The 25,448-nt window shown below is 31.9% G+C and overlaps 1 protein-coding gene across 1 annotated transcript in view; it reads right to left on the bottom strand.

Moving 5' to 3' along the window:
* Window positions 1–23,019, bottom strand: part of LOC114332891 (uncharacterized) — a 169,365-nt gene extending 146,346 nt beyond the window's left edge. The window contains exons 1-2 of the mRNA XM_028282680.2: window positions 22,855–23,019; window positions 1,741–2,003 (exon numbers count right to left, since the gene is read on the bottom strand). Coding sequence (XP_028138481.2) covers window positions 1,741–2,000 — 260 coding nt within the window. The 5' untranslated portion in view covers window positions 2,001–2,003; window positions 22,855–23,019. The remainder of the gene's footprint in view (window positions 1–1,740; window positions 2,004–22,854) is intronic.
* Between the last annotated feature and the right edge of the window lie 2,429 nt (window positions 23,020–25,448).

The raw sequence follows: 25,448 nt of genomic DNA, 5'->3' as shown, positions 1-25,448 counted from the left end.
AGATGAAAACATTGCGAAAAATCGATGGTAAGACGATGTGGAATAGAGCTAGAAGTGCAGATATACGAAGGAGATGCAAGGTGGACAACATTAATAACTGGGTGAAAAGCAGAAGAGTAGAATGGAACGACCACATAAGCCGAATGACAACAAATAGAGTAGTAAGGACGGCGAGAGACGGTTCCCCAATAGGAAGACGATCAGTGGGAAGACCACGAAAAAGATGGAATGACAACTTACTGGAGGCACATTGAAAAACAGACAGAGTAATGTCTATATAAAAAGAAGAAGAGTAGAAGTATTTGGTTTAATTAAGTTATATCCGCGATATTTTGTGTTTTCTGCGTTTTTCTTTTAATTGTTAGATTTTTAGACAAATTTTATATAAAAAACAGTTGTTTTTAGAACTCTTTAGTGACATATTAGTATAATATAATGTGTATGGATTACTGTCGAATGTCGAAGGCCGATATGATCAACCAAAAAATATGTAGTTATTTGGGATTTTTCTAGTGACTTTCTTGGATGTGAATCAGTCTTTTCAGTTTACTCCTGCTGGTTTAAAAACAAACCATAGCACTAATAACCTATATCGGACCCTGCTTTCAGCACTAAAAAGCCTGCATCGAACGTGTCTCAAAACATACATAACATTTATAGACCTCACAACAGTGTGGAGAGAATAACTTATAATTATGTTACTACAATAATTATTTGCAATATAACTCGATTAATCAACGCTATGCGATAGAAGCTTCCAAGTTGTTATGGGTAACAAAAGAGGGAAGGAAAAAACTATACAATGGCTCCGACAGGGCTCTATCCTTGCACCACTCCTCTTTAGCATAATAAATCTGGAATCCTCGACACATCAATTACGATTCCATAGAAACCACAGAAAAAATTTCAAGTCAGATTTAAATCTATAAAAGTATATTTGGAAGACCGCAATCGTAGTAGTAGGAGAACTGCTAGTTTCTTTATTTTAATGTCAATAATGAATAGGTATTTTTACCTTACATTGGTTAAGAGTCATGGTTGGATAATAATCATAAGAAAATTAATTAAATCAACAAAAAAAAAAACAAAAATTATTATTATCAAATAAAGGAAAAAGTAATTTTTTTTGACTAGACAAGAAGTAAATAGAATCTAAAAATAAAATAAAAATTCCATTTTTATTCAGTTGCAATGCGAAGGCAAAACAATTTTATTTTTCACTTAGAATAGGGAGCGCAGACTAGCACTCTGCATAGAAAAGATGGACGAAACGATGATGACTGCAATAAGAAACGAAAATCGTCGATTCAAAGTGCTGGTCTGCGCTCCCTATTCTAAGTGAAAAAAAAGATTGTTTTGCCTTCGCATTGCAACTGAATAAAAATGGAATTTTTATTTTATTTTTATATTGGTCTTTACTCCTTTGAGTAACTAGGTCCATTTTCTGTTCGAATTTACCAGCTAAACAGACGGGGTCGTGAATTGTAAGTTTTTGAATTCCCTCTTGACTTCTTCGCTTCAGCATCCATCTGGCTTGCAAATTTTAGAAGCCATGGAGGTGTTACCAGGGAAATGACCAAAAAGTTTTCATTTGAAAATCTTTTAGTAATATTTTTAATTTTTTTCAATATTATTATTGTTACTATTAGGAGGAAAACTTTACCTGACCTAAATATAATTTATTGCTACTGAGAGAATGACTAATGTCTAAGCTACTAAAAAAACTTTTTTGATACTTACTCCTGCACAAATTTTTCTGACTGTTGAGTAGACACCATTTTGGTAGCTTTTTTTAGTGGTACCACTTTAATGGGAACTATCGTGGAATGCTTGCTATAAATTTCATCCAAATGAGGTGGTGCTGGAATTGTGTGTAGATTTCGGCGGGCAGTATCCATCTGACAATCGCTATCGGTGAATTCTGTTTCATTATTATCGTTGTCGACGTAATATTTGTGTTGAGCATTATGACGATATTCGTATTGGGGATGACGGGACATGTTCTAAGAATAAAAACAATATTTGATATACTATGTTGTAATTCCCGACCTGTAACAAAATCTAGAACAATTGTAGCTTTCCGAAGCTTCTGTTCCAGATTTAGTTACAGATATGTCGTTGTTTGACTATCCCGAATATTGACAAAAAGAAAAAAAATAACGTTTGAACGTAATTATTACTCCGTAGGAACAAAGAGAGCTGATATTCCAGACCCGGAATAAAATACAACAGATACTTTCGCTGATAATAATCAGACTATACAATCGGATGGAATAGGCCATGAAGAAATTGTAGGAAGATTGCAAATCTCAGCGAATAAAAAGAATTCATCTTCTTTTTCGTGTGCCTCATCCTTTCTGGACATTGGCGATCATCACGATCCACTCTATCTGCAACGGTTCTGAAGGGTTCTATCGTTGTTTTTCCACTCCACTGATTTAAGTTTGTCAACCAGGATGTACGTCGTCTTTCCGGTTCTCTTTTCCTTCCATTTACGTTTGTATGACCCATGACAGCTGTAACATTTTGGTTAGAATAGGATTGGTCATTGATCTTCTTGATCATAACGTGTGATCCAAAATTATTGCCACCATAGGTGGCTCTGAAAGACAGAGATAGCTATACAGTGCATGTCTATTATTAACTCAGATATACTTTCCAGTTTACGTCAACTCTGACAGATACTTGTCAGAGTAGGTACGTCACCTTAAAAAACACTATAATTGAACATACAAAGTAGCAGAGGAAGCAAAATTTTAACTTTATACTAATTAAAAGGTCTTGAGATTGGGTATCTTTTCAACTTGTTTTCAATATGTATTTTTTCTTTGGAAAAGTGATAATAACAACACTGAACATAGCCGCAGTTGGCCGTGACGTCACACTCCGGCGGATTTTCAGATTAAAACAAGACATACGTAACTTTTTGCACGGATAGCTTTGATCCCAATAATTGTGGATCGCTGGTTAGTGTACTACAAAGTAATCTCAGCTTAAGTTATTCCTCGACGAATAGACGGAATGTGACTGCATATTGTAGAGTCCCTTTCATCTTCTTTATTCGTCATCTCCTTGCCTTATAAATTGTAAAAGGCAGAGACTAAGTATATTACCAAAAAGTGGTTCCACGAGAAGTATTAGATTTATTGTCTAGATCTGGGACTTCTCATTTCTCTTTAATTGATGTCGCTATCATGCGTCCGATATTTTCATAGTTCTGCTTAAATGGGCAGCTTGGTTTACAGTGGGTGACCAAATTATTAGAGTGCAAGAGGCAGGGCTAAAAAATCTCTTTGAATTTACTAAAGCTAGATTTTTCACAGTTGATTACTGTGATTGTGTAGAGAAACATACTGCGGTCGGTCAAGTGAAACGTAGAACAGGGGTTACTGAGAGGGTATCAAAGTTGCTTTCCTACGAAGGTAATTAAATCCATTTACTAAGGCTGAAAATCAGTACACACATTCTAAATTTAATATAAATAAAAGTTATTCTAGTCGGTCAGTGTATGACGGGACAGAGCCGGTCGGTAGTTTCCAATGAATGTACAGGGTTATTCACTATATTTTGAGCCCCTTGTTAACTGCTTTATTTACAGAATTAGAAATAAATGTAAAATACAAAAGTTATTCGATTTTTAAATTATGATTTTTTGACATATATATCGTACTAGTGAAGTTATCCATTTGGGCGTGATGACGTAATCGACTATTTTTGAAGTTATACTTCTTTACGCGCAATATGAGGGTGAATTTTAATAGGATTAAAACCTTTGATCCCGGCGCAGTCGCATTACAACTTTGTTCTGATTGGATGTTCAAATGACATGACAAAAATTATCCAATATGGCAGCTGTGGCACAGCTGTGGGACTGTGGTTTGGTTATGTATGGTTGTTGCGTTTTAAAATTTGTAGGAAGAGAAACAACAAATAAAAAGCTAGTTAATGGTTATACTGCCTTTTAAATAGTTTTCATATTATATTTTTGGACTTATTAACATAGAAGAGATGATTGTTGCATGCCAATGTGAAAGCCCATCAAACTGTGACTAGCATGAGTGCCGCAAAATTACTGATAAAAACCTATTAGCTCGAAGGCGTAGAGAACTGTGGATAAAAACAATCAACCGGGACGATCTACGATCTCGCTTATTCAAAGCTAAAGAATCTTACACTGGTAAGTGTTTTAAAAATAGTTGATCAAATTTTGTTATGATATTTGAACATAGCCACTTTGCACGATGCAATTGATTGCGAAATTTATTAGTCGTTATACGGGCTCTGATTGGGTGTTGAAATGATCTGTCAATAATAGATAATTGTTCAATATGAAGGTAAACAAATGTATAATATATTAGTTTTATTGTTATGAGGACAGAAACAAAAAAGTTTATAATTGTAGTGGTTTTTAAATAGTTTTTAAAGCAACAGGTACGTAATAATTGTAAATGTATCATAGGTACCTACCTATTTGAACCTACCAAAATACATAGTATGTAATACTTTTATTTACATAATTTGATTACCATCAAAATTTATATCAATATTCACCTAATATATTGTTTTCTTACTCTATGTTTTGTTGTATTTTTTCAATTCAAAATCATTTCAATTCAAAATCAAAATAATTTGATTTACATAATTCAAAAATGTCAAAAGTTTAATCCGTTTAGTTAGTCGATCTTCGCACATAATGACACACTGTCTCCGTGGCGAAGCGTTTAATGCAAGTGAACCCCAATACAACGCCAATACCAGCCGCGCTGGTAAGTTGGTTCGAATCCCAATAGAAACTTTTATTTTTTTATTTTTTTATACATTTTATGATTGTAAGTATATTTATTATATAATTTTATTTTCAGAAAATACGTATTTAGTTAAAAAAAATTTCCGACAATTAATGTTCAGAAATCATTTGTGGCATTTTTAATGTGTTTGTGTGTGTTTTATTCTTTTATTATTTTAATTTTTGGCACTGTTTTAATAAAAATGTTTGAAAAGTAGTAAGTATAAATTAGGTTAATATTTAAATAAAATATAAATAAAAAGTATATTAATTTCGTTTATAATCATATAATCATATAACAGAAGTATAACCTCTTTCGTGCGTACAAAGTACACACACACATTCATTTTTTTTTAATGGGAATAGGGAATTGAATAACTTTTCAAATGAGCTAGCACACGACCTCTATTCTCATTTAAAAAAATAGTCGATTATATCATCACGCCCAGATGGATGACGTCACTAGAAAGATATATATGTCCAAAATCAATTAAAAAATCGAATAACTTTTGTATTTTATATTTTTTTTTAATTCTGTAAATAAAGCAGTTTACAAGGGGGTCAAAATATAGTGAATAACCCTGTACATTCATTGGGGGCGACCGACCGGCTCTGTCCCGTCATACAGCTGACCGACTATAATAACTTTTATTTATATTTAATTTAGAATGTGTGTACTGATTTTCTGCCTTAGTAAATGGATTTAATTACCTTCGTAGAAAAGCAACTTTGATATCCTCTCAGTAACCCCTGTTCTACGTTTCGCTTGACCGACCGCAGTATGTTTTGCATGATGTTCTGGTACCACTACTGTAACGAATATTCTGTGTTTGCTAAATTCACAAAAAATAGTATAGGACTATCAGTATATCACTTGAGAGCAATGAAAACTCTCAAAGTTTATTATAACGCTAAACACTAAGCTAGGCTGGGCAGCACTCTTGCCAGACTATCTATTACACTTTTGTGTTACAAGATAATCAAATGAAAACAAACGCATTAGTATACTATACAGCTCAATTATATACCCTTTTTGTAAAAAAATGAATTTTGCTAGGTGGCTCTAATAATTTGATCACCCACTGTAGTTTCCATTCAGATGTGGTCATGTAGCCCCACTGAAGATGTCTGGAAAGACAAACGTACGTATGGGGATTGAAGAAAATATACATCACCTAATTGAAGAAAAAGTTTTTTTAAATTTTTAATTACTCTCAGCTTGTTGCTATAAAAGTAACAATTTTTTTTATTTATTATTTTTTAAATTAAACTGGAACATATTATATAAATAAAGTTCCATAAGGCCTGCTTAGCTGAAATAAAAAAAAGAATGTGTGTGTACTTTGTACGCACGTAAAAAGATATTCTTCTATTATATAGGTAATTTAAACGAAGTAAATATACTTAAAGGTTATTTCTATTTTATTTAAAAATTAAACTAACGTTCTTATCTACCACTTTCAAAAATTTTTTATTAAAACAACCAAAAATAAAAAAAATATATGAATCGCCCAGGACTCGAACCCGCGTTTTTCCAATCTCGGAGCTAACGCCCTACCAGCTACTCCACCGAGGTCCTTGTAATTGACATGTAAGTTTCGGATATAGTTACATAACACAGCGACAAATAATGTAAAAATGTTATGCCTACATAATATCTTATTATTTTACTACAGAGAAACACAAATCCAAAAACACAAGAATTATAATAAATAATAAATTCACTAAAAACACTAATATATTCTTTTAATGACTTATTTGCACGGTCACAGGTACATACATACCTATCTTGAAAGATCAGCAACGAACTACATACTGTCTGTGTGCGCAGGCGTGCAGATTTATGTATAATTTTAACCTCAATCGAATCGTGCCTAAAGAAGAATATCTTCAAAAAAAATATCCTTTAAATATAAATAATACAATTCAACAGGTAGCAGATTTTAGCGACAACTCACTTTCGGTGTATCATTATACACTTCAACTAATTTACTCGAAATTTCTGCGGCAAGCAATTAATTGTATGAATTAAGTAACAGAGATTTAATGCCTTGATTGGGTTGAAAGATTCTAATCCCTCAACAGGATTGCATGCAGTATTAATTAGTATTCGAATGGAGGATGTAGCGAGACTCCCATTAATTTAATATTTAATTATTGGCAATCCTATATGCGGTAAACTTCATTGCTCTAAGTGCCAGTCAACATAATATGAAACGTGGGTAACAAGAAGGATCCGGTTTAATAACTCCTTTGTTAATTGAGGAAGGTTAGAAGTAGACTGTTCGGGAAACGATTTCCTTTATATACGATATACTGAAAGAGATACTGAGCGTATTTATTTCTGAGTATATACACACACCGGCAAAATTAGCCGAACACGTTAAAAATGGGACATGTTTGATGTCTCGTATTTCATAAACCAGTGGTCCGATTTGAGTGATTCTTTTAGTATGTTATAGCCTTATTATTTAAGAATATCGGTGTAATAATATTGTTGCTAGACAGGTAAATGTCATTTTATACCGGGAGTAACAAGCATACTGTGTTTTTTTCTTGAAGTTCGGAACACCCTGTGGAATATTCCAGCATATATAAAATATTAAAATTAAAACTCGATTGTAGATTTATGCTTTCTTAACATTTTATTTTTTGATTCATTTGCTTATGTTGGAAAATAAAAGAATTATGTGCTTTAACAACTAACCAGGTTTTTTATCAATAAATCCTCATAGTAGGGGAGACAATTATGCTAAATTTGCAATTACTCGAGCGTTCTTGGGACCTGGAGTGGATTGTGAAGAGTGGGTGCTACAACCAAAAATAGTTAAGTTAAGTTTTCCATAAAGTGTGGGACTCTCCATTTTTCAATTTAATTTTTCATTTCCACCAATCGTTTTTTCCGATTATAGCGCATTTATCCATAATAGGAAAAAATGTTGCGAATAAAAGTTGTTGTTTTTACGTCAAGGATCCAAATCTGCAATAAAAATTGGGGGCTCCTATTTAATATTTTAAGGTAACCCTACACCCCACCTCCGTGGGGGGTCGTGTTTGGTGCCATTCGGTAGATTTTTGAAAAATATTGAATAGGTGTATTATGCAGTTTTACGATCTGATGTTCATTTCGCAAAATATCGCAGGTTTCGTATTTATAATTTTTAATTTACCCCCCACCCCTCTCCGTGGGGTGTCACGAGCCCGCACGGAGGTGGGGTGGGGGATTTAATTTAAAATCTTAAATAGGAGCCCCCAATTTTTATTGCAGATTTGGATTCTTTACGTAAAAATGAGCAACTTTTATTCGACGTAATTTTTCGAATTATGGATAGATAGCGCTATAATCGGAGAAAAATGATTGTTTCAAATGGAAAATTGAATTAAAAAATGAAAAGTCCCCCACTTTATGGAAAACTTAACTTAACCTTTTTCTGATCTTAGCACATACTCTTCATAATCCAATAGGTCCCCATAACGCTCGAGTAACTGCAAATTTAGTATACTTTCCTCCCCTACTATGAGGATTTATTGATAAAAAACATGGATAGTTGTTAACGCACATAACTTTTTAATGATCTCACATAAGTAAATGAATCCAAAAGGAAAATGTTAAACAAGCCTAAGTCTGCAATTGAGTATTAATTCTAATATTTTACCTATGCCAGAATATTCCACAGAGTGTTGCAAACTTTAAGAAAAAAACACAGTATGATTGGTACACCCGGTATAAAATGGTATTTACCTGTCTAGCAACAATGTTATTACAACGATATTCTTAAATAATAAGGCTATAATATACTAAAAGAATTACTCAAATCGGACCACTGGTTTATGAAATACGAGACATCAAATATGTCCCATTTTTACCGTGTTCGGCTAATTTTGCCGGCGTGTGTATTTATTACTCTGGGCTAATTAGCAAAATACAAGGAAAAGCTATTTACCGGCAATTTTATTGCTGGAATCTAATCTTATGATTGTATATATTAATTATATAGGTATGCAAAGTCCGCAGTGTTTTTTTTTCAATTTTTGTTTTATAACTCCAAAGATTTTAACTTTTCACCAAAAACACCCAAATAAAAATTCACCGTAATTAAATTTTGCATAGAGACGTGTTTTTTACGATTGACTTCGACGAAAATTTTCCCTGGAAAATGCGGGTTTTTCCAACAAAATTTTTAATTTTTAACTAAAATTTTAGATAAGTAATTGTTTATCATTAATTAAATAGCTTCGTATTATAAAAGCTCTTTTTCTAGATATAATAACTCCAGAAGCCCAAGCAAATAGAATGAACAGTTTAGCAACAATTGAATTGTTAATTAAAAATTTACGGTCGCTATAATAACCACAATAATTATAATACATAAGAATAACTATGATTTTTGTATAAAAAGACACCGTACCTATTTAATGTACTTTACAGAATTGAAATTCTACGATTTAAGCGGCCTCAGGAATATTTTAAAATTATAAATAATTTTTTGGCTTATAAACAATTAGAATATCTCGCGAGATACTCAATTAAATTAAATCATGAAAACGGTATTGGAAAAAAAGTGGCAGGACGCTTCTTTTAAAAGAAAAATGTTTAATTGTGATGAGTGGTTCCTGAGATACAACCGGTCAAAGTTGACCGGTATTTACGGCAAAGATATAAACAATAGCATCATAATTTTCAAACAGTCGCCTTTTAGTCCATTCTTTCACGGTTTTTGCTCTAAATTTTAAAGAACCGCTTGGATTGACATGAAATTTGGCATACGTATAGCTTACATGTCAAAGAAAAAAAGTGATATTGTGCCGATGTGTGCTTTTGCCCTAGGGGTGACTTTCACCCCCTATTAGGGGTGAAAAAATATATGTCCAAAATAAGGCCGGAAATGGGTTAACTGACTAATTTTAAGTAACTTTTGTTCTATAGAGCTTTCTCGCCAAGTCAACACTTTTCGAGTTATTTGCGAGTGAATATGTTCATTTTTCAACAAAATAACCACATTTTTAGACGGTTTTTTTTGCAAATAACTCAAAAAGTAAGTATTTTATCGAAAAAAAAACGTTCTTAGCAAAAATATAGCCTATAAAAAAGTAAAAAAAATGGTGTACCCGTTAGGTCTCTGGATCTCGTAGAAGCAGAGTTATAGCCAATGAAAACTAGATTCATATTCACCAAATTTCAAATAGAATATTTCGACGTGAAATATCCAAAAAAATAAGCACTTTTTGTGGAAAACTCATTTTAACTTTTTTAGAGTGTTTAAAAGCTTTATTTCTGTTTTTACAAAAAGTTTCTAGCATTACATTTCAGCAAGTTACGCTCAAAATAAAGTTGGTCCCTTTTGTTTTTGTAAAAAAAAATCGGCAAGACCACCCACTAATTAGCAACTTAAATGAAATTAATCGTTACCGCTCCACAAATTATTTTACTTATGTTGTTTTTATATAATCTGTAAGCTTCATCGATTCAACGTGCTTATTTTTGAAAAAATTTGGTATCAAAGTAAAATTTCTAAAAATTTAAATTTTGAAAAATATGCTTTTTTTCAAAATAACTTAAAAATTGTTAGAGATACCAAAAATCTCGAAAGACAAGAAAGTCAGCATTGCTTTTCTGAATATCATGTATTTTTTTGTTTTTGTGTTAGACAAAAATTGATTAAGATTTGGTGTTTCTAAATTTGCATACATTCGTGATCAGTGACTCGTTCAATCCCTTTTAACTACAGCCCTTTCAATAATAAGGACTTTGAACCGATGAAACTTACAGATCATATAAACAATATATACACGAGTCAAGAAACTTGTGAAGTTGTAACGATTAAGTTCATTTAAGATACTAATTAGGGGGTGATTTTCTCGATTTTTTTTTCAAAACCAAAAGGGACTAACTTTATTTTGAGCGTAACTTGTATAACTTTGATGCTAGAAATTTTTTTATAAAACAAAAATGAAGCTTTTTTAAACACTTTAAATAAGTTGTAATGAGTTTTCCCCGAAATGTGCTTCATTTTTGGCTATTTCACGTTAAAGTATTCCATTTGGAATTTGACGAATATGAACCTATTTTTAATTAGCTATAACTCTGCTTCTACTAGGTGTAGAGACGTGATATATACACCATTTTTTTAAATTTTTTACGGGCTCTATTTTTGTTACGAATGTTTTTTCGACAAAATTCTTACTATTTGAGTTATTTGCGAAAAACCGTCTAAAAGCGTGGTTATCTTGTTGAAAAAATGAACATATTCACTGCCAAATAACTCAAGAACTATTGATTTAGTGAAAAAACTCTATAGAACAAAAGTTACTTAAAATTAGCCAGTTTATCCATTTCCTGACTTTCTTTGAACAAATACTGTTTCACCCCCAAGAGGGGGTTAAAACCACCCCCAGGGCAAAAGCACATATCGGCACAGTATCACTTTTTTTCTTTGACTTAGCTATGTGTATGCCAAATTTCATGTCAATCCAAGCAGTTCTTTAAAATTTAGAGGTTTTGCAATATTTTACCTATAAAGAACGGACTATTTTTAGTTTTGTTATATTTCTCCACACCATTTTTCATATCTTTAAAATACTCATAACATATATTATTATAATAAAAACTCTCGATATTACCAGTGAAAATTGCCAAAAATTTCAAACAAAAATTGGGTTGGAGAAAATGTAATCTCAAAGTACAAAATCGGTATACGTTAAAAAAATGCATTTTCTCGGCTTCCTATGGAGCAATTTTCTTCATTCTTCTTTTGTTCCCAAGTAACTCGAGTAAAGCCATCGAACTAACGCATTATTAAATGTTAAACTTGCTTTGGTTTTGTTATAATAAATTTATTTATTTATAAGAAAAGAAAACTGCATATTTTTCCAATTGTAGACTTATTTTAGGTAAACTTACTACAAGTGTACCTTTTACCGTTAACCTTCGTCGGGCGGCATAGGTACAATTGTATCTTTTGAGTTTTCAAATTGTGATAACTTTTTTTTCAAAGATGTAGAGACTTGAACTTTTGTGATATCTCCGCATTTATCCAGTAGATTTTGTGAGCCGAATATAACAAAAAAATCTTTATTCAATTCCCAGAAGGAGGCTTAAAGAGTTCCTACCCCCATAAACGACGGCATAGGTACATTTGTACAGTTACGGTCACTGAATAGTTTACACTTTAATTTTTATATTGTAATACTGTAAAATTACAGTGTCGTACAAATTTGATAAATGTCAAAGTCAAAAAATCTCAAAAAGTCAGTGCTTGTCAAAAATTTCGTGAGTGTCGAAAAATAAAGTAAGAAACTAAACCATATTAAGACCATTATCCATTTTATTTTTATTATTTTGATTTTTTAATTTTAATCAACCTATTCTAGTTACACCACTGGCAACGTCACTTTGACGCAAGAGGTGCGTTTAAACGAGGTAAAAATTTTAAAAATCGGCTCCTAGGTAAACTATTCACTGGCCGTAACTGTACCATGTACATTTTTTTAATAAATGATTTAAAAAAACAATACATTTTGTATTTAAATGATAGCTTATTTTAATCAAAATACAAAAATGAATGTTAGTGTGGATTTTCGCAACACATACGTATCGTTTTGGACAAAGAATATTCGTCACACACAAATAGAAAACATACTACACAAGTATTTCTCGTTTTACGCTGTTTTTCCTTTCGTTTCGACAAATATGACAACTTCCGGTTACTGGAGTAGATTCAAGAATGCTGTGTGATACTTGAGGAGGAGTATCTATAGCAAATACATACTCTGTTTCGACCAATGACCATTTCTACAGCACTACGAAGAAAATGGCTCCTCATCATCATCCGGTTTTTACTTTGAGATTGAAATGAAGGTAACTAAATATCTTTAGAATGATCCTTCAAAAATTTCCTGCATTTGTCCTTTGTTTTTTGTAATGGAGTATACTCTGGATGTATAATGTAGCATGCTAAGCCAGTGACGTCAATCATATTATAAAAAAAGGAAGAGGACCAAGGCAATGTTCGACATAAAATGCTCTGTGAGTATTTCGTCAAATACTTACCCAGCATATTATCCATGTTATCAATCCCGCTTTGGTTTTATTGTAATACTGGATTATTTCCGGCTTCGCTACTTCACTGTCTTCTACTTTTTCTGTCATATGCAATGGCGAGAGTAACTGCTGCTTTCTTTTTCTTTGGCACATATACCTAAGAACATACAGTAGCAACTTGATTGAATGCAAAATTTGTGGAAAAACTAGCTCTTTCCTTGTTTGCTTGCATATTGGTGAGTAGAAATCTCTTATTTCTTTTAACTGTGCCTACTAGTCCTACTAACGTCATGTGCCATAAATTCAAGAATTTAGCGAATTCAATACTGGTAAAAAAGTTATTTGTGGTATCATTCTCTCCGTAACCTTTATAAGAGGTGATCAGATCTAAAACTGTTTGTTCGCCAACATTCGCCAACAACTTGTCGGGAACCATAATATGCTGTTGTTTCAATATAAAGATGATCTTGTGTAAGCTTTTATGTATCACAAGCCAAAAATACTTTGATCCCATATTTAGCGAGTTTGGAAGTTTTGGATCCTACTAAAATGGAAAACTTTACTTAACTTTTTTTGGTTTTAGAACCTACTCTTCACAACCCAATAGGTCCCCAAAGCGCTCGAGTCACTGCACATTTAGCATACTTTCCTCCCCTACTATAAGGTAGTAGGTATCTGTTTTGTGAATCGAAAAATACTGTCTATATACCAATTTTTTATTTCTTTTAAACGTACACAACTAGTATTAACATAAAGCAGCAATATTAGCCATTTGTCAAAGAAAATATTTATCTACTTTCTTAATGGTAGTTTAACCCGAGCTATCAAAAGTTGTGAAAATATTATTTCAAATTTTCCATTACACTATAAAAATATAGGCGAGGGAATATTTACTCTGTTCGTTTTATATACATATACTATGATGGTTATACAGCAAGCAATAAGCCGCATATTAACATACACGTTCACTGCGGAATAGAGCAAGAGATAGAGGTTGAGGTAAATTTTATCGTATAATATCTTATCGTGACTGTATGTACACTTAAAAATAAATGATAATATAAGCTGCGTCCTAAATTTTAGTTTTCTAGTCGAATTTTTTGAAAAACTAGTGAATGAGATGGCAGTCAAAAGAAAAATACATTAATTAATTCATTAAATTACACATGTTTTAATGTATATTTACATCTCTTTTAAGGTGGAATCAAAATAAAAGTCTAAGGAACTTATTGTTTATAGACGAAGCAGTTTTCAATCGTAATAGTAAATTATTAATATTAAAAATATTAAAAATATTACTAAAAGATTTTTAAATTGAAAACTTATTGGTACACTTTCCTGGTGACACCTCCAAGACTTCTACAATTTGCAAGTCAAATGGATGCTGCAGTGAAGACGAGAGGGAAGGAATTCTACACTATGCAATTCACATCCCCCGTCTGCAGCTGGTTATAGTTCCAACGGAAAAATGCACCTAGTTACTCTACGGAGTAATACGACTATAAAATAAAAATGTATACCATTTTTATTCAGTTGCAATGCGAAGGCAAAACAATCTTACTTTTCAGTTAGAATACGGAGTGCAGTCCAGTCCCTTGAATCGCGATTTTCGGCTCTTATTGGAGCTTTCATCGGAAGGAATGTAGGCACTGAATTTTACCAGCTGCAGACGGGGGATGTGAATTGCATAGTGTAGAATTCCTTCCCTCTCGTCTTCACTGCAGCATCCACTTGACTTGCAAATTGTAGAAGTCTTGGAGGTGTCACCAGGAAAGTGTACCGATAAGTTTTCAATTTAAAAACCTTTTAGTAATATTTTTAATATTTTCAATATTAATAATTTACTATTAGGATTGAAAACTACTTCGTCTTTCAATGCCAGATGGCGCTAGCCACCTACTATCATCACTTCAGTTGCAATGGGTGGGAAAACCTCTCGATGCGAATCAGTTAAAATATGGAGAACAGTGCCTACGTTCCTTCCGATGAAGGCTCCAATAAGAGCCGAAAATCGCCATTCAAGGGACTGGACTACACTCCGTAGGTATTCTAATTGAAAAGTAAGATTGTTTTGCCTTCGCATTGCAACTGAATAAAAATGGTATACATTTTTATTTTATTGTTTATAATTTACGAAATTGGAAAAACAGACTTCTGTAACTTTCGTCTGGGTAAAGGGACACATTGGTATTTCCGGTAACATGAAAGCAGATTTTTTTGCTAAAGAGGCAATCTTAAAAGGATCGAAAATAACTTGGCTAGATAGAAGCGAACTAACAGCTACTCGCAAGTAAAGTTTGAAACAAAATTGGGATATTGAGTGGTACGCTTTCTGCAATCGAAGCAACGATCTCTACACCAAAATTCATCCTATTTTACCTACTGAGCCTTTTGCTCTCAGAAATTATCCCAATAGAAATATATATTCCATGTTTATTAGATGTCTCTTTAATCATGTCACTATCAAGACATACCTCTATAGATTTAACCTATCCGAATCGGATCATCAATATATCCATTGCGATTGCAATGGATGTGTTGATGATATTAGTGATTGGATGTTTGGATGCAAACATAATGATGATGCAATTAATTATTTAATGCACAATCTGATTCAAGGACAAATACCTATCCAACAAAATAATGCTTCTCTTTTATATTTGTGTCGTCGAAATTCTAAGATTAATCAAATCATCTGGGAGTTTTTAAAAAGGACTAAGAGGAAAATTTAACTTGCACTGAATGATTCCGGTTAAATGTGTTTAACAATAATTACTTTTTGTTTTATGTTTATACTTACGTAATATTGTCTCCTGTGAAATTTTATTAAGTAAATTTTACAGGGAGGTAATAAGAATAAAATTGTATAAAATTTTATATTGAAAAAATTAAAAAAAAAAAATAAAAAAAATAGTTGATTATAAAAATGCCACAAGAAAATAGCTTCAGAACAACAAAAAAAAATTAGTAAACAAAAAAGAACAAAAAAAAACAAAAATATTAGAAAACAAAAAAAAAACAAAACAAAAAAACCCAAAAATAAATAAAAAATATAATAAATTATAAAATGAAAAAGAAAAAAGGTTAAAAACACAAAGAAGGTCTAAATCTCCGAGGTGTCGAAGCCTTAACGATGTGTAAAAAAAAAAGAATGTGTGTGTACTTTGTACGCACGTAAGAAGTTATACTTCTACTACATATTATGTGATTTTTAAGACAATACCAAAATTTAAAAAAAAAATAATAGAATAAAACGCACAAAAACACATTGAAAAATGCCACAAAGAAAAAATTATTTCTGAACGATAATAATTGTTGGCAAAAATTTTAAATACGCATTTTCTGAAAAAAAAAATTACAATATACTTACAAATATACTTACAATCATAAAATAAAAATAAAAACTTGCATCGAGAAGCGAACCCGTGAATTTCGGGGAGCTTTGATTCGTAATCGAAGCCTAGACTCACTCGTCCAATTCCACATTATTTGTCATGTGGAAAAATAGGGTAACTGAACGTTTTACTGTTTGACAGTTGTTTTGAATATAATTACATTATGTAGTTTAAATTTTGTGGAAGAAAATATTAAAATAAAACAAAACAGTAAGAAAACAATATATTTGATGAAGATTGGTAGAACTTTTGTTGGTAATCAAATTAAGTATGTAAATCAAAGCATTACATATCTACTAGATAAATAAATCTACGCCAAAAAATCATAATTTAAAAATAAAAATCGGACCTAATTTGGGATTTCTCTCTAAAATCCCCATTCTTGAGAAAATAAATGTATGTATTCCAACCTAATCCAAATGTATAATTACAATATATATCTGAGATCAAATAAATTTAAATAAAAAAATTGTAAAAAATGAAAGAAGTAGCTTAATTCACTTGCAGACATCACAGATCCATGTATGAAATTATGGACCAGCACAATGATAATGAGCCCACTTATACTTAATCCACCATTCCATAATTAGGCACCAACGACTGTCCATATTTGGATTTGTACATTGGTTCAAACTAATATCAACATTTTTCAAGTCGTAATGTTTTAATTACAGAAGATCATAAAATATCAAAATAAAGGTACTATTGATATACGCAATAGCATAACAAGTTTGTATTCATGCATAATAACCAATAATACTCGTTGAATATATTTACCTTTGAAATTTTCTGCGAGACGATAAAACAAAACGCGCCTGTCAGACACGTATCGTTCGCGCATCTGACACAGAAGTGTGAATACGATAATAAAGAGAGCGACTGAAATATAGGATGGTCTTGTAGTGCGCTTTTAACTTATATTTTCGAAGAAATCAAGGAATTCCATATTAGGGCACTATTCCATATTTGGTTACTTTCCTCTATCGTATTGAAGTATTAATGATAATCGATTATGGTGAATTTTCTTTTTTTGGAGGTGAATTTTTCAAATCGATGGATTGGACGTAGAGGATTCATAGAGTGGCCCACTCGTTCTCCGTACCTCAACCCGTTCGATTTTTTTCTTTGAGGTTATCTAAAATCACATGTTTACCTTAGGCGACCTACATGGTTGCAGAATTTGAGACACAGAATAATAATAATAATTGATGAATGTGAACTAATACGACGAGAAATCTTGCAAAGAGTGACTCACGAATTTATTTATAGGCTTGCACGTTGTCAGGAGGTGAAAGGCGGACATTTTCAACATTTGTAATGATTTTTTTTTTAATTTTTATTATCATTGGTCTAACTAACGTAAATAAATTAACCTATTTTTTTAACTGCAAAGAGATTTAATCTATGTTTTAATCGTTTTTCTTCCAAACTTGGTATGTATGAATTAAAAATATCAAGTTTTTTTTAAAATCTCTAAAAATATACAGGTTGTCCCCTTTAAAGAAAATAAGTTAAGGGTATTTCCGGTGAAACCGGAAGTGGAGTAGTAACAAAAACTATGGCATCAGATGCCTTTTGCCTCACTGTACTTGCATGCAAAGTTTCATAAATATTGGTCTTTTCGTTTCAAAGATATTTGCTTGGTTCCATACTTTATCCCAACTCAGTATGTGCGCACATGTACGTAATCTTATTATATTTGGAATATTTAGTTGAACCTCCGATTTCGTTGAACCTCCATCGATTTTCATGAAAATTGGTGAGTAATTAGAGGATACCTCAAGGAATAAAGGTGACATGATGCCAACTTACGCTTTTACCCTGGGGGTGGATGCCACCCCTTCTCGGGGGTGAAAATTATTTTATTAAAAATAGTACCATAAGTCGATAGAGGGACAAATTTTAAGCAAAATTTGTTATATAAAGTTATTAAAATAAATCAACACTTCTTGAGTTATTAAAGACCAAAAATTTTATTTTTTCGTAAAAAAATGCATGTTTTAAATCGGTTTTTCACGTATAAATCAAAAACTATAAGCTTTAAAAAAAAAAGTTATTACTACTGAAATTGAAGATAATAAAAAATTGAATACATTCCTCACATAAAGAACTAAACTAATGTTAGTTCAAAGTGAGTTATTGGCAAATGAATGTGTATTTTTTTCGACGAGTACTCAAATATAAGTATTCAAGCTTAAATAACGGGAAAACGATGCAATGTATAAAATATTCCTGCTAAACATTTGCCAAAGTACTTCGGAACACCTATCAAATGAGCTTCAGAACAAGGTAATAGCGTCAAAATTAAGCAAGTTATAATGAAAATAAAAGAACCGTTTCGAATTTTTTAGGAAAAAGTGAAAAATAAAACATATGCCATTTCCACAAAAATTAAAATTTATAGTAATCCTCACAAACACTTCTTTATGTGAGCACAAGTAATGTTTTCGATAATCTTGACCGGTTTAGAATGCATATTTTTGAAAGAAAGGTATAATTAAAAAAAAATCATAATTTTTAAAATTATTGTAATTCTTATATTCTTTTGATAATAACTCCAAAAATACTCAATTACGTAAAAAATTATATATAACCAAATTTTAGTTTTTCCGCGCCAAATATTTTACCTTTTTTACTATTTCTATAGGGTAAAAAATAAACGAGATAGAAATTTAAATCTTAAATCTTTAAAAAGTTTAAATCTTAAATTTTGCTGTGGGAACCATGCAACTGGAGTTATTTAACCTGTTATTTAAAAAAAGTAAAGGGTTTAAAAGATTAAATTTAACGTGCTTAAATAGCACTTGGAATTTACTTTCAAACAGTCTTTAGGTGAACCTGATATCGTAAACACGAACGGAGTTATTAAAAAAAAAATAACATTTTTTGGAAAAATTTTTAAAAGATAAATTTTAAAAACATTTTGGAGCATAAATTTTAACGCTATCAGCATGTTCGGGGGCTCATTTAATAGATATTTTTAAGAAATTTTAAGATATTTTTATGTTATAAAATGCATCAATTTCCCGTTATTTCAGCTCGAATACTTAGAGTTTTTTACTCGCCGAAAAAAATATACATTCAATTACCTATAACTCACTTTTAGTTAACATTAAAAGGTTTTTGTAGTAAGGGGTTTATTTCATTTTTTATTAGCTTCAATTTTGTTAATTATAACTTTTTTGTAAAAACTTACACTTTTTGAGTCATTGATGAAGAATTGGTTAAAAACATGCATTTTTCTCAAGAAAAATTAAAATATTTGATCTTTAATAACTCAAAAAGTTTTGATTTATTTTAATAACTTTATATAACAAACTTTACTTGAAATTTGTCCCTCTATCGAATTATGGGGTTATTTTTAATAAAATAATTTTCACCCCCGAGAAGGGGTGGCATCCACCCCCAGGGTAAAAGCGCAAGTTGGCACCATGTCACCTTTGTTCCTTGAGATATCCTCTAACCACTCACCAATTTTCATGAAAATCGATGGAGGTTCAACGAAATCGGAGGTAATAGCTCATATCCACCTTCAGTGACTCCACTAATTGTAGTAAATAGTAATTTATTATCTATCGTGGCTGAATGGATCAAGTAATCCAAAACCAATAAGAAAGAAAAAAAAATACGAAATTGTGAAAACGGTTCTATATTTATGTAAGTTAAAATCTTGGTGGAGGTACCATGATAGTTTCACAGTTTATAAAGTTATATCCGATAAACAACCTATAAAGCAGTGTTATTATTACTGGTAGAAAAGAACAGAACACCAACTACAAGAACTAGAGAAGTCAAAAAATGGAAACGCCGAAATCGCGATAGAGACGAATTCAAATTAAGATTATCAATCATAAGAAAAAGAGGAGGAAAATCATTGGCGATGATAATGAAGAGATGGGCAAAAAACTTCATAAAGCGATTAAACATAAGGTGTCATATAGATGGTTTAGAAGCAAGAATTGATATGAAAGGCATGAAAACTGAAAGAGTAACATCCGAAGTAAGAAATAATAAAGTAATAATAATAGTCTAGGCGCCAAATAGAGGTCACCGTGTCCTTTTCAATTCTGATGGACAAACTCAACGGTTTCTTATGGATTTTTGGCTGCTGATTACGAATTTCGAGGGTGGAATTCGATCCGAGTGGTCAAAAATTGTTATAAACAATTTAATTGTTTATACATTGTTTATAATGCTCTGACTCATAAACTAAAAGAGATCAAAAATAATGTTTCAAATAAAATTTTTTCGTTATTAAAAAACGAAGAAAAAAAGTTCACTAAACTTAAATCCAACAATTAAAACTCAAGATATTGTAAAATTAGTGCACAATGCAAATTACAAATTGCAAAATAAGTATTTTTCGAAGCTTTATCGATCGTAACTCGGCTTCTACACACCCAAATAAGCCTTAGAAGGTCTTATTTTAAAGATTAATGAATACGCTTCCAAACAAAGCCTATTAAATTACTTTGTCTTCATTTGTTTTAAAGTTATATCTGCTTGAAATTAAAATTTTCTTAAAAAAATTGTACATTAATTTGTTTATAAGGGTTTCAAGCAAATTTAAACTATAAACATGTATACTTTAATTAAAAATAATGATAGAAGGACTCAAAAGGAACATTTTGAGCTTAAGAAAATGTTCTTATGTGTATTTTTGGCCAAGATATCGATATTTTAATAGCGTGCTCTTAGGCGCGAGATTGGCTCACCGCGTAAAGGTTCACGTGCTTTAACTTCTCGATGCAAATTATAATTTATATGTATATAGGTTATCTTCATTTTTCATTTTTGCAGATTCTAATAAAATTTTATCATGTAATTCTTATAATTAAATCATCATACTCTACCTCGTATCATCTTTCATTCTATTTACTTTGTCTTGTATTTTTTATACTAAATGAGAAAAAAAATTAAAAACTGATATTTCAAAATTATAACTAAAAAGTAAGTTGATATTATTTATTATTACTATTTTTACAAACATTATCTTTCATGCATCTGAATCGAGATATACAGAGAATCTCAGCTTTTTTACATCTGCATAAGTTCTTAGAGCAATTTTTACAGTTACATAGTGGTACTAAGTCTGTTCTTGTAGGCAGTAAAACTAAAACTTTCTGGGGCTTCAGTCTAATTATCTATATGATGTGGACTAACCACATATAAAGTGGATCTAGTCCTTTTGCAACATCATCAAGGCACGTCAATTGTGTGTATGCCGCCACAACAAAAATGCTCGTTTTATATGCAATGATGATGCTGTAAAAGAACTCGATCCATTTTTATATGGATATCACATATTTTCTCATTTGCCTGCGTAGAAGCCGAGTTATGATCGATAAAGCGTCGAAAAATACTTACATACTTGACTGTGAGCCGATTTTGCGCCTCATAGCGCGCCATTAAAATATCGATATCTTGACCAAAAATAAACTTACGAACATTTTAAAGGCTGAAAATGTTCCTTTTGAATTTTTGTATCATTATTGGTAATTAAAGTATAAATGTTTACAGCTTAAATGTACTTAAAACCATTATAAACAAATTAATGTACAATTTTGTTAAGAAAATAATAATTTCAAACGGGTATAACTTTAGAACAAATGAAGATAAAATAATTTAACAACTTTGTTTGGAAGCCTATTAATAAAGCTTTAAAAGAGACCTTCGAAGGCTCATTTTCATGCGTAGAAGCTGAGTTACGATCAATAAAGCTTCGAAAAATACTTATTTTGCTATTTGCAATTTGCATTGTGCACTAATTTTACAAGATCTTGAGTTTTAACTGTTGGATTTAAGTTTAGTAAACGGTTTTTTCTTCGTTTTTTATTAACGAACAAATTTTATTTGAAACATTATTTTTTATTTCTCTTAGTTTATGAGCCAGAGCATTATAAACAATTTATAAACAATGAAATTGTTTATAACAATTTTTTTTACTCGGATCGAAATCCACCCTCGAATTTCGTAATCAGCAGCCAAAAATCCATAAGAAACCGTTGAGTTTGTCTATCAGAATTAAAAAGGACACGGTGACCCCTCTGGCGCCTAGACTGTAAAGTAAGATATAATATTTAATCATATATATCATATTTATAATAATATAATAATATCCTAGCCAAAGCAATTAAAAATTTGAAAAAATTATCTGGTATGTTCAAAATTATGTATTTTCAAAAATCATGCAGGACCTCGATTTTTGACCCTTTGCTTCGTTATCAAACGTATTCGCTTCGTATCTATTTAGTGTACAGGATAGCGAATTATCGATAACGGAGCGAAGGGTCAAAAATCGAGGTGCTGGGCCTCGACTTTTGACCCTTCGCTTCGTTATTGAACGCATTCGCTTCGTATACTAAACAGATACGAAACAAATACGTTCGATAACGAAGCGAAGGGTCAAAAATCGAGGCCCTTGGTATCGTAACTGCGATCAGGTCAGTTTTTGGCTAAACTCTCTAAAACTATGGATATTTTTGATGGAATAGATCTTAGTCAAAAGGGTTATTTAACCCTCCAGCGGATGGGAGAAAAAATTACATTGTATTTCTATATCGGTGAGGCCTGACAGGTCTCACCCATTGGCTTAACGGTTAAAGGGATAAATTAATAAAAATAATTCTTACCTTATTTTATTATATCACGTACTTGCACAATATCAAATTCACCTTATTTTAAAATGTTTTTCACTATCATTTCATAAAAGAAAATATCGCGTATATAAAAATAAAATAACCATTAATAACACATGACACAATATATACTAAAATTTTGATTCGATGACACATACTAGATATGTTTGACTTAACTGTCTGGTTGGTTAGTTTTGTCTAACTATCTGACATATTTGACAAAGTTGGTGATGTTATTGTAGACCTACCATTATTTAAAAGATAAATTTGTAATAGAGTTTACTACAAAATTGTCAGGGATTTCTTCTGTACCGTTTATTGTCTTCTTACAAGTACATTTTTCGGTACATGGAGAATTGTTGCTGTCAGAGTTTCTTTTTCTTTGAAGTTTTTGTGACATCTCGCTTTCGCTATACAGCTATTCCAAATAAAATTCCTGTCCTTGATTTATGTCTTCCATATTTTGAAGCTCTTCTAAAACAGGCAAATGACTATAAACTAGTAATAAAGAATGACTCATTTAGAGGTACTTTTTTAAAAAAGAAAAAACAATGAAAAAAATTAATTTTACTTGAAAATTTTTATTGTCGTAAAAAAGAACTATTCTTTACAATTAGTTCTTAAAGATAATTTCTTTCAAATATTGACCATGACTACGATTAAGACGGTCTATCTTGAAGGTCCAATTCCCGATGACGCGTTCGAGCTTTACGATTGGTATTTGACTAGTGACTCAAGTAATACTGGCCTCCAATGTCTCAATCGTGGCCAGTTTATTCATGTAGACTTTGTACTTGAGGTAGCCCCAGATGAAAACGACTAGACGTGTGGTGTCACAGGATATAGGCGGCCAAGTCCCTGGTTTGAAGCGTGAAATAAATTGCTCACCGAACCGTTTTCTCAGTAAAGCCATGCTTTCATGGGATTTATGGCAGTTGGCGCCATGTTTTGGAACCAAATGTCACTTAAACTACGAACTTTAATTTCTGATACCAAATAGTCCGATATCATGGAGCGATAATGGTCTCCATTCACAGTAACATTCTGGCCGGTCCAAGACATGGACCCATGATGACACCGGCCCGTAAACCAGACCAAACAGTGGTTTTTTCTGAATGTATTGGCAACTCTTGAACCTCTTTGTGTTGCTCATCAACCCAAATACGGGCATTTTGTGTATTCACGTCCTCATTAAGCCAAAAATGGGCCTCATCGGAAAACATTTCTTTTGCTCTAAGCGCCCGAAACACATTCCTCATTGAACGCCTATTTTCGTAATACAGCTAAATAATTTCTAGACGTTGTGCCGAGTTAAGTCTTTCTAGGATGAAATGTCAAACAATACTGAATAATAAAGCAACTTTAGGTGATACCATTCATGCACGATCTCCCAACAAATCCTCACCAAAAAAATACTTCTAAATGAATCACCCTTTATAAGTAAAAACTAAAGTTCCAACAATTTAAATCACTGCTGTTATACCTGAATGCAACTGGATCTAAAACTATATTTGGAATATAGTACTTACTTTTATGTCTTACGACATTTTAGATGATATTGGTATCGAAGTTAAAGAAATATTAAGAATATTAATTGATGAGCCTTTGAACTTGACGTTAATAATATTACAAATATATCTTAATAAAAATAAGCCCAGTTTATTTTTAGAAAGCTACAACCGTGTGGGGCACTAGCCATTCAAGAAGAAGATCCCTGCAGTTTTCCTCCGAATTGTCTTAAAATGCAACTAAACGGAAGGGCAGTCGTGCTCTTGTCTTATTGCGGCCGCTAATATTATACTTGCGACGGCACAAGACAGGGACTGCTTAACCCTTATCCGGGCAACACATTTTACTTACGTAACCGGGAAACTCGGGTCCATTGGGCCCACCAGTCTTCTTGAATATACTATTCATATTTACCCATATATTTCTAATATTCTTTTTGATTTTTTATTAATATTAAATTCAAATTGTCTAGATTAAAAAAAGGTGCTCCTATAGTATGCGGTCTACTTCGAGGGTGCCATCTACCTGAAGGACTTGCACAAAATAATGAAATGCAAGAAAACTTTTGTAAAAAAAATATTATCTGGCTTTGAAGGCATATACTACTTGAAAGGACACATACCTCGATACGGAACAAGTTGCTCATGTACCGTTATGTTTTTTGCTGGTAAGTAGTATTTCTGAAAGTTTTGGTTGACTTGATTCCACACATCGCGTATTGCTGCTAATTTGTCGTTCCTTCTTCGTTCAGACCTCGTGTCCTCATCGAGAAATCGAACAAATCTTAGCAAATTTTTGAATCATGTTAGCCCCATGGTAGCTTTAAATATAGTAGGTCCATAAAACATACTCCAAAGTATATTTGCATTATGGATATTGGCACTCAGGTGCCCTGCAGTTAGTAGTAGTACAATAAAGGCATATAGCTCTATAGAGTCGCAATATTTCCAGTTATCTATCCTCAGGACTTTTTCGGCTTCTATATTTATACACTTCACTATTTCATTCACAATTTTTTCGTCCACAAACAAACAAAAGGAATCAAGGATGATCATCTACACTTTGATCAGGGGATAAGA

Source organism: Diabrotica virgifera, chromosome 5, assembly GCF_917563875.1.
Source record: "Diabrotica virgifera virgifera chromosome 5, PGI_DIABVI_V3a".
Taxonomy (NCBI): domain Eukaryota; kingdom Metazoa; phylum Arthropoda; class Insecta; order Coleoptera; family Chrysomelidae; genus Diabrotica; species Diabrotica virgifera.
This window is presented reverse-complemented; position numbering and strand designations above follow the sequence as displayed.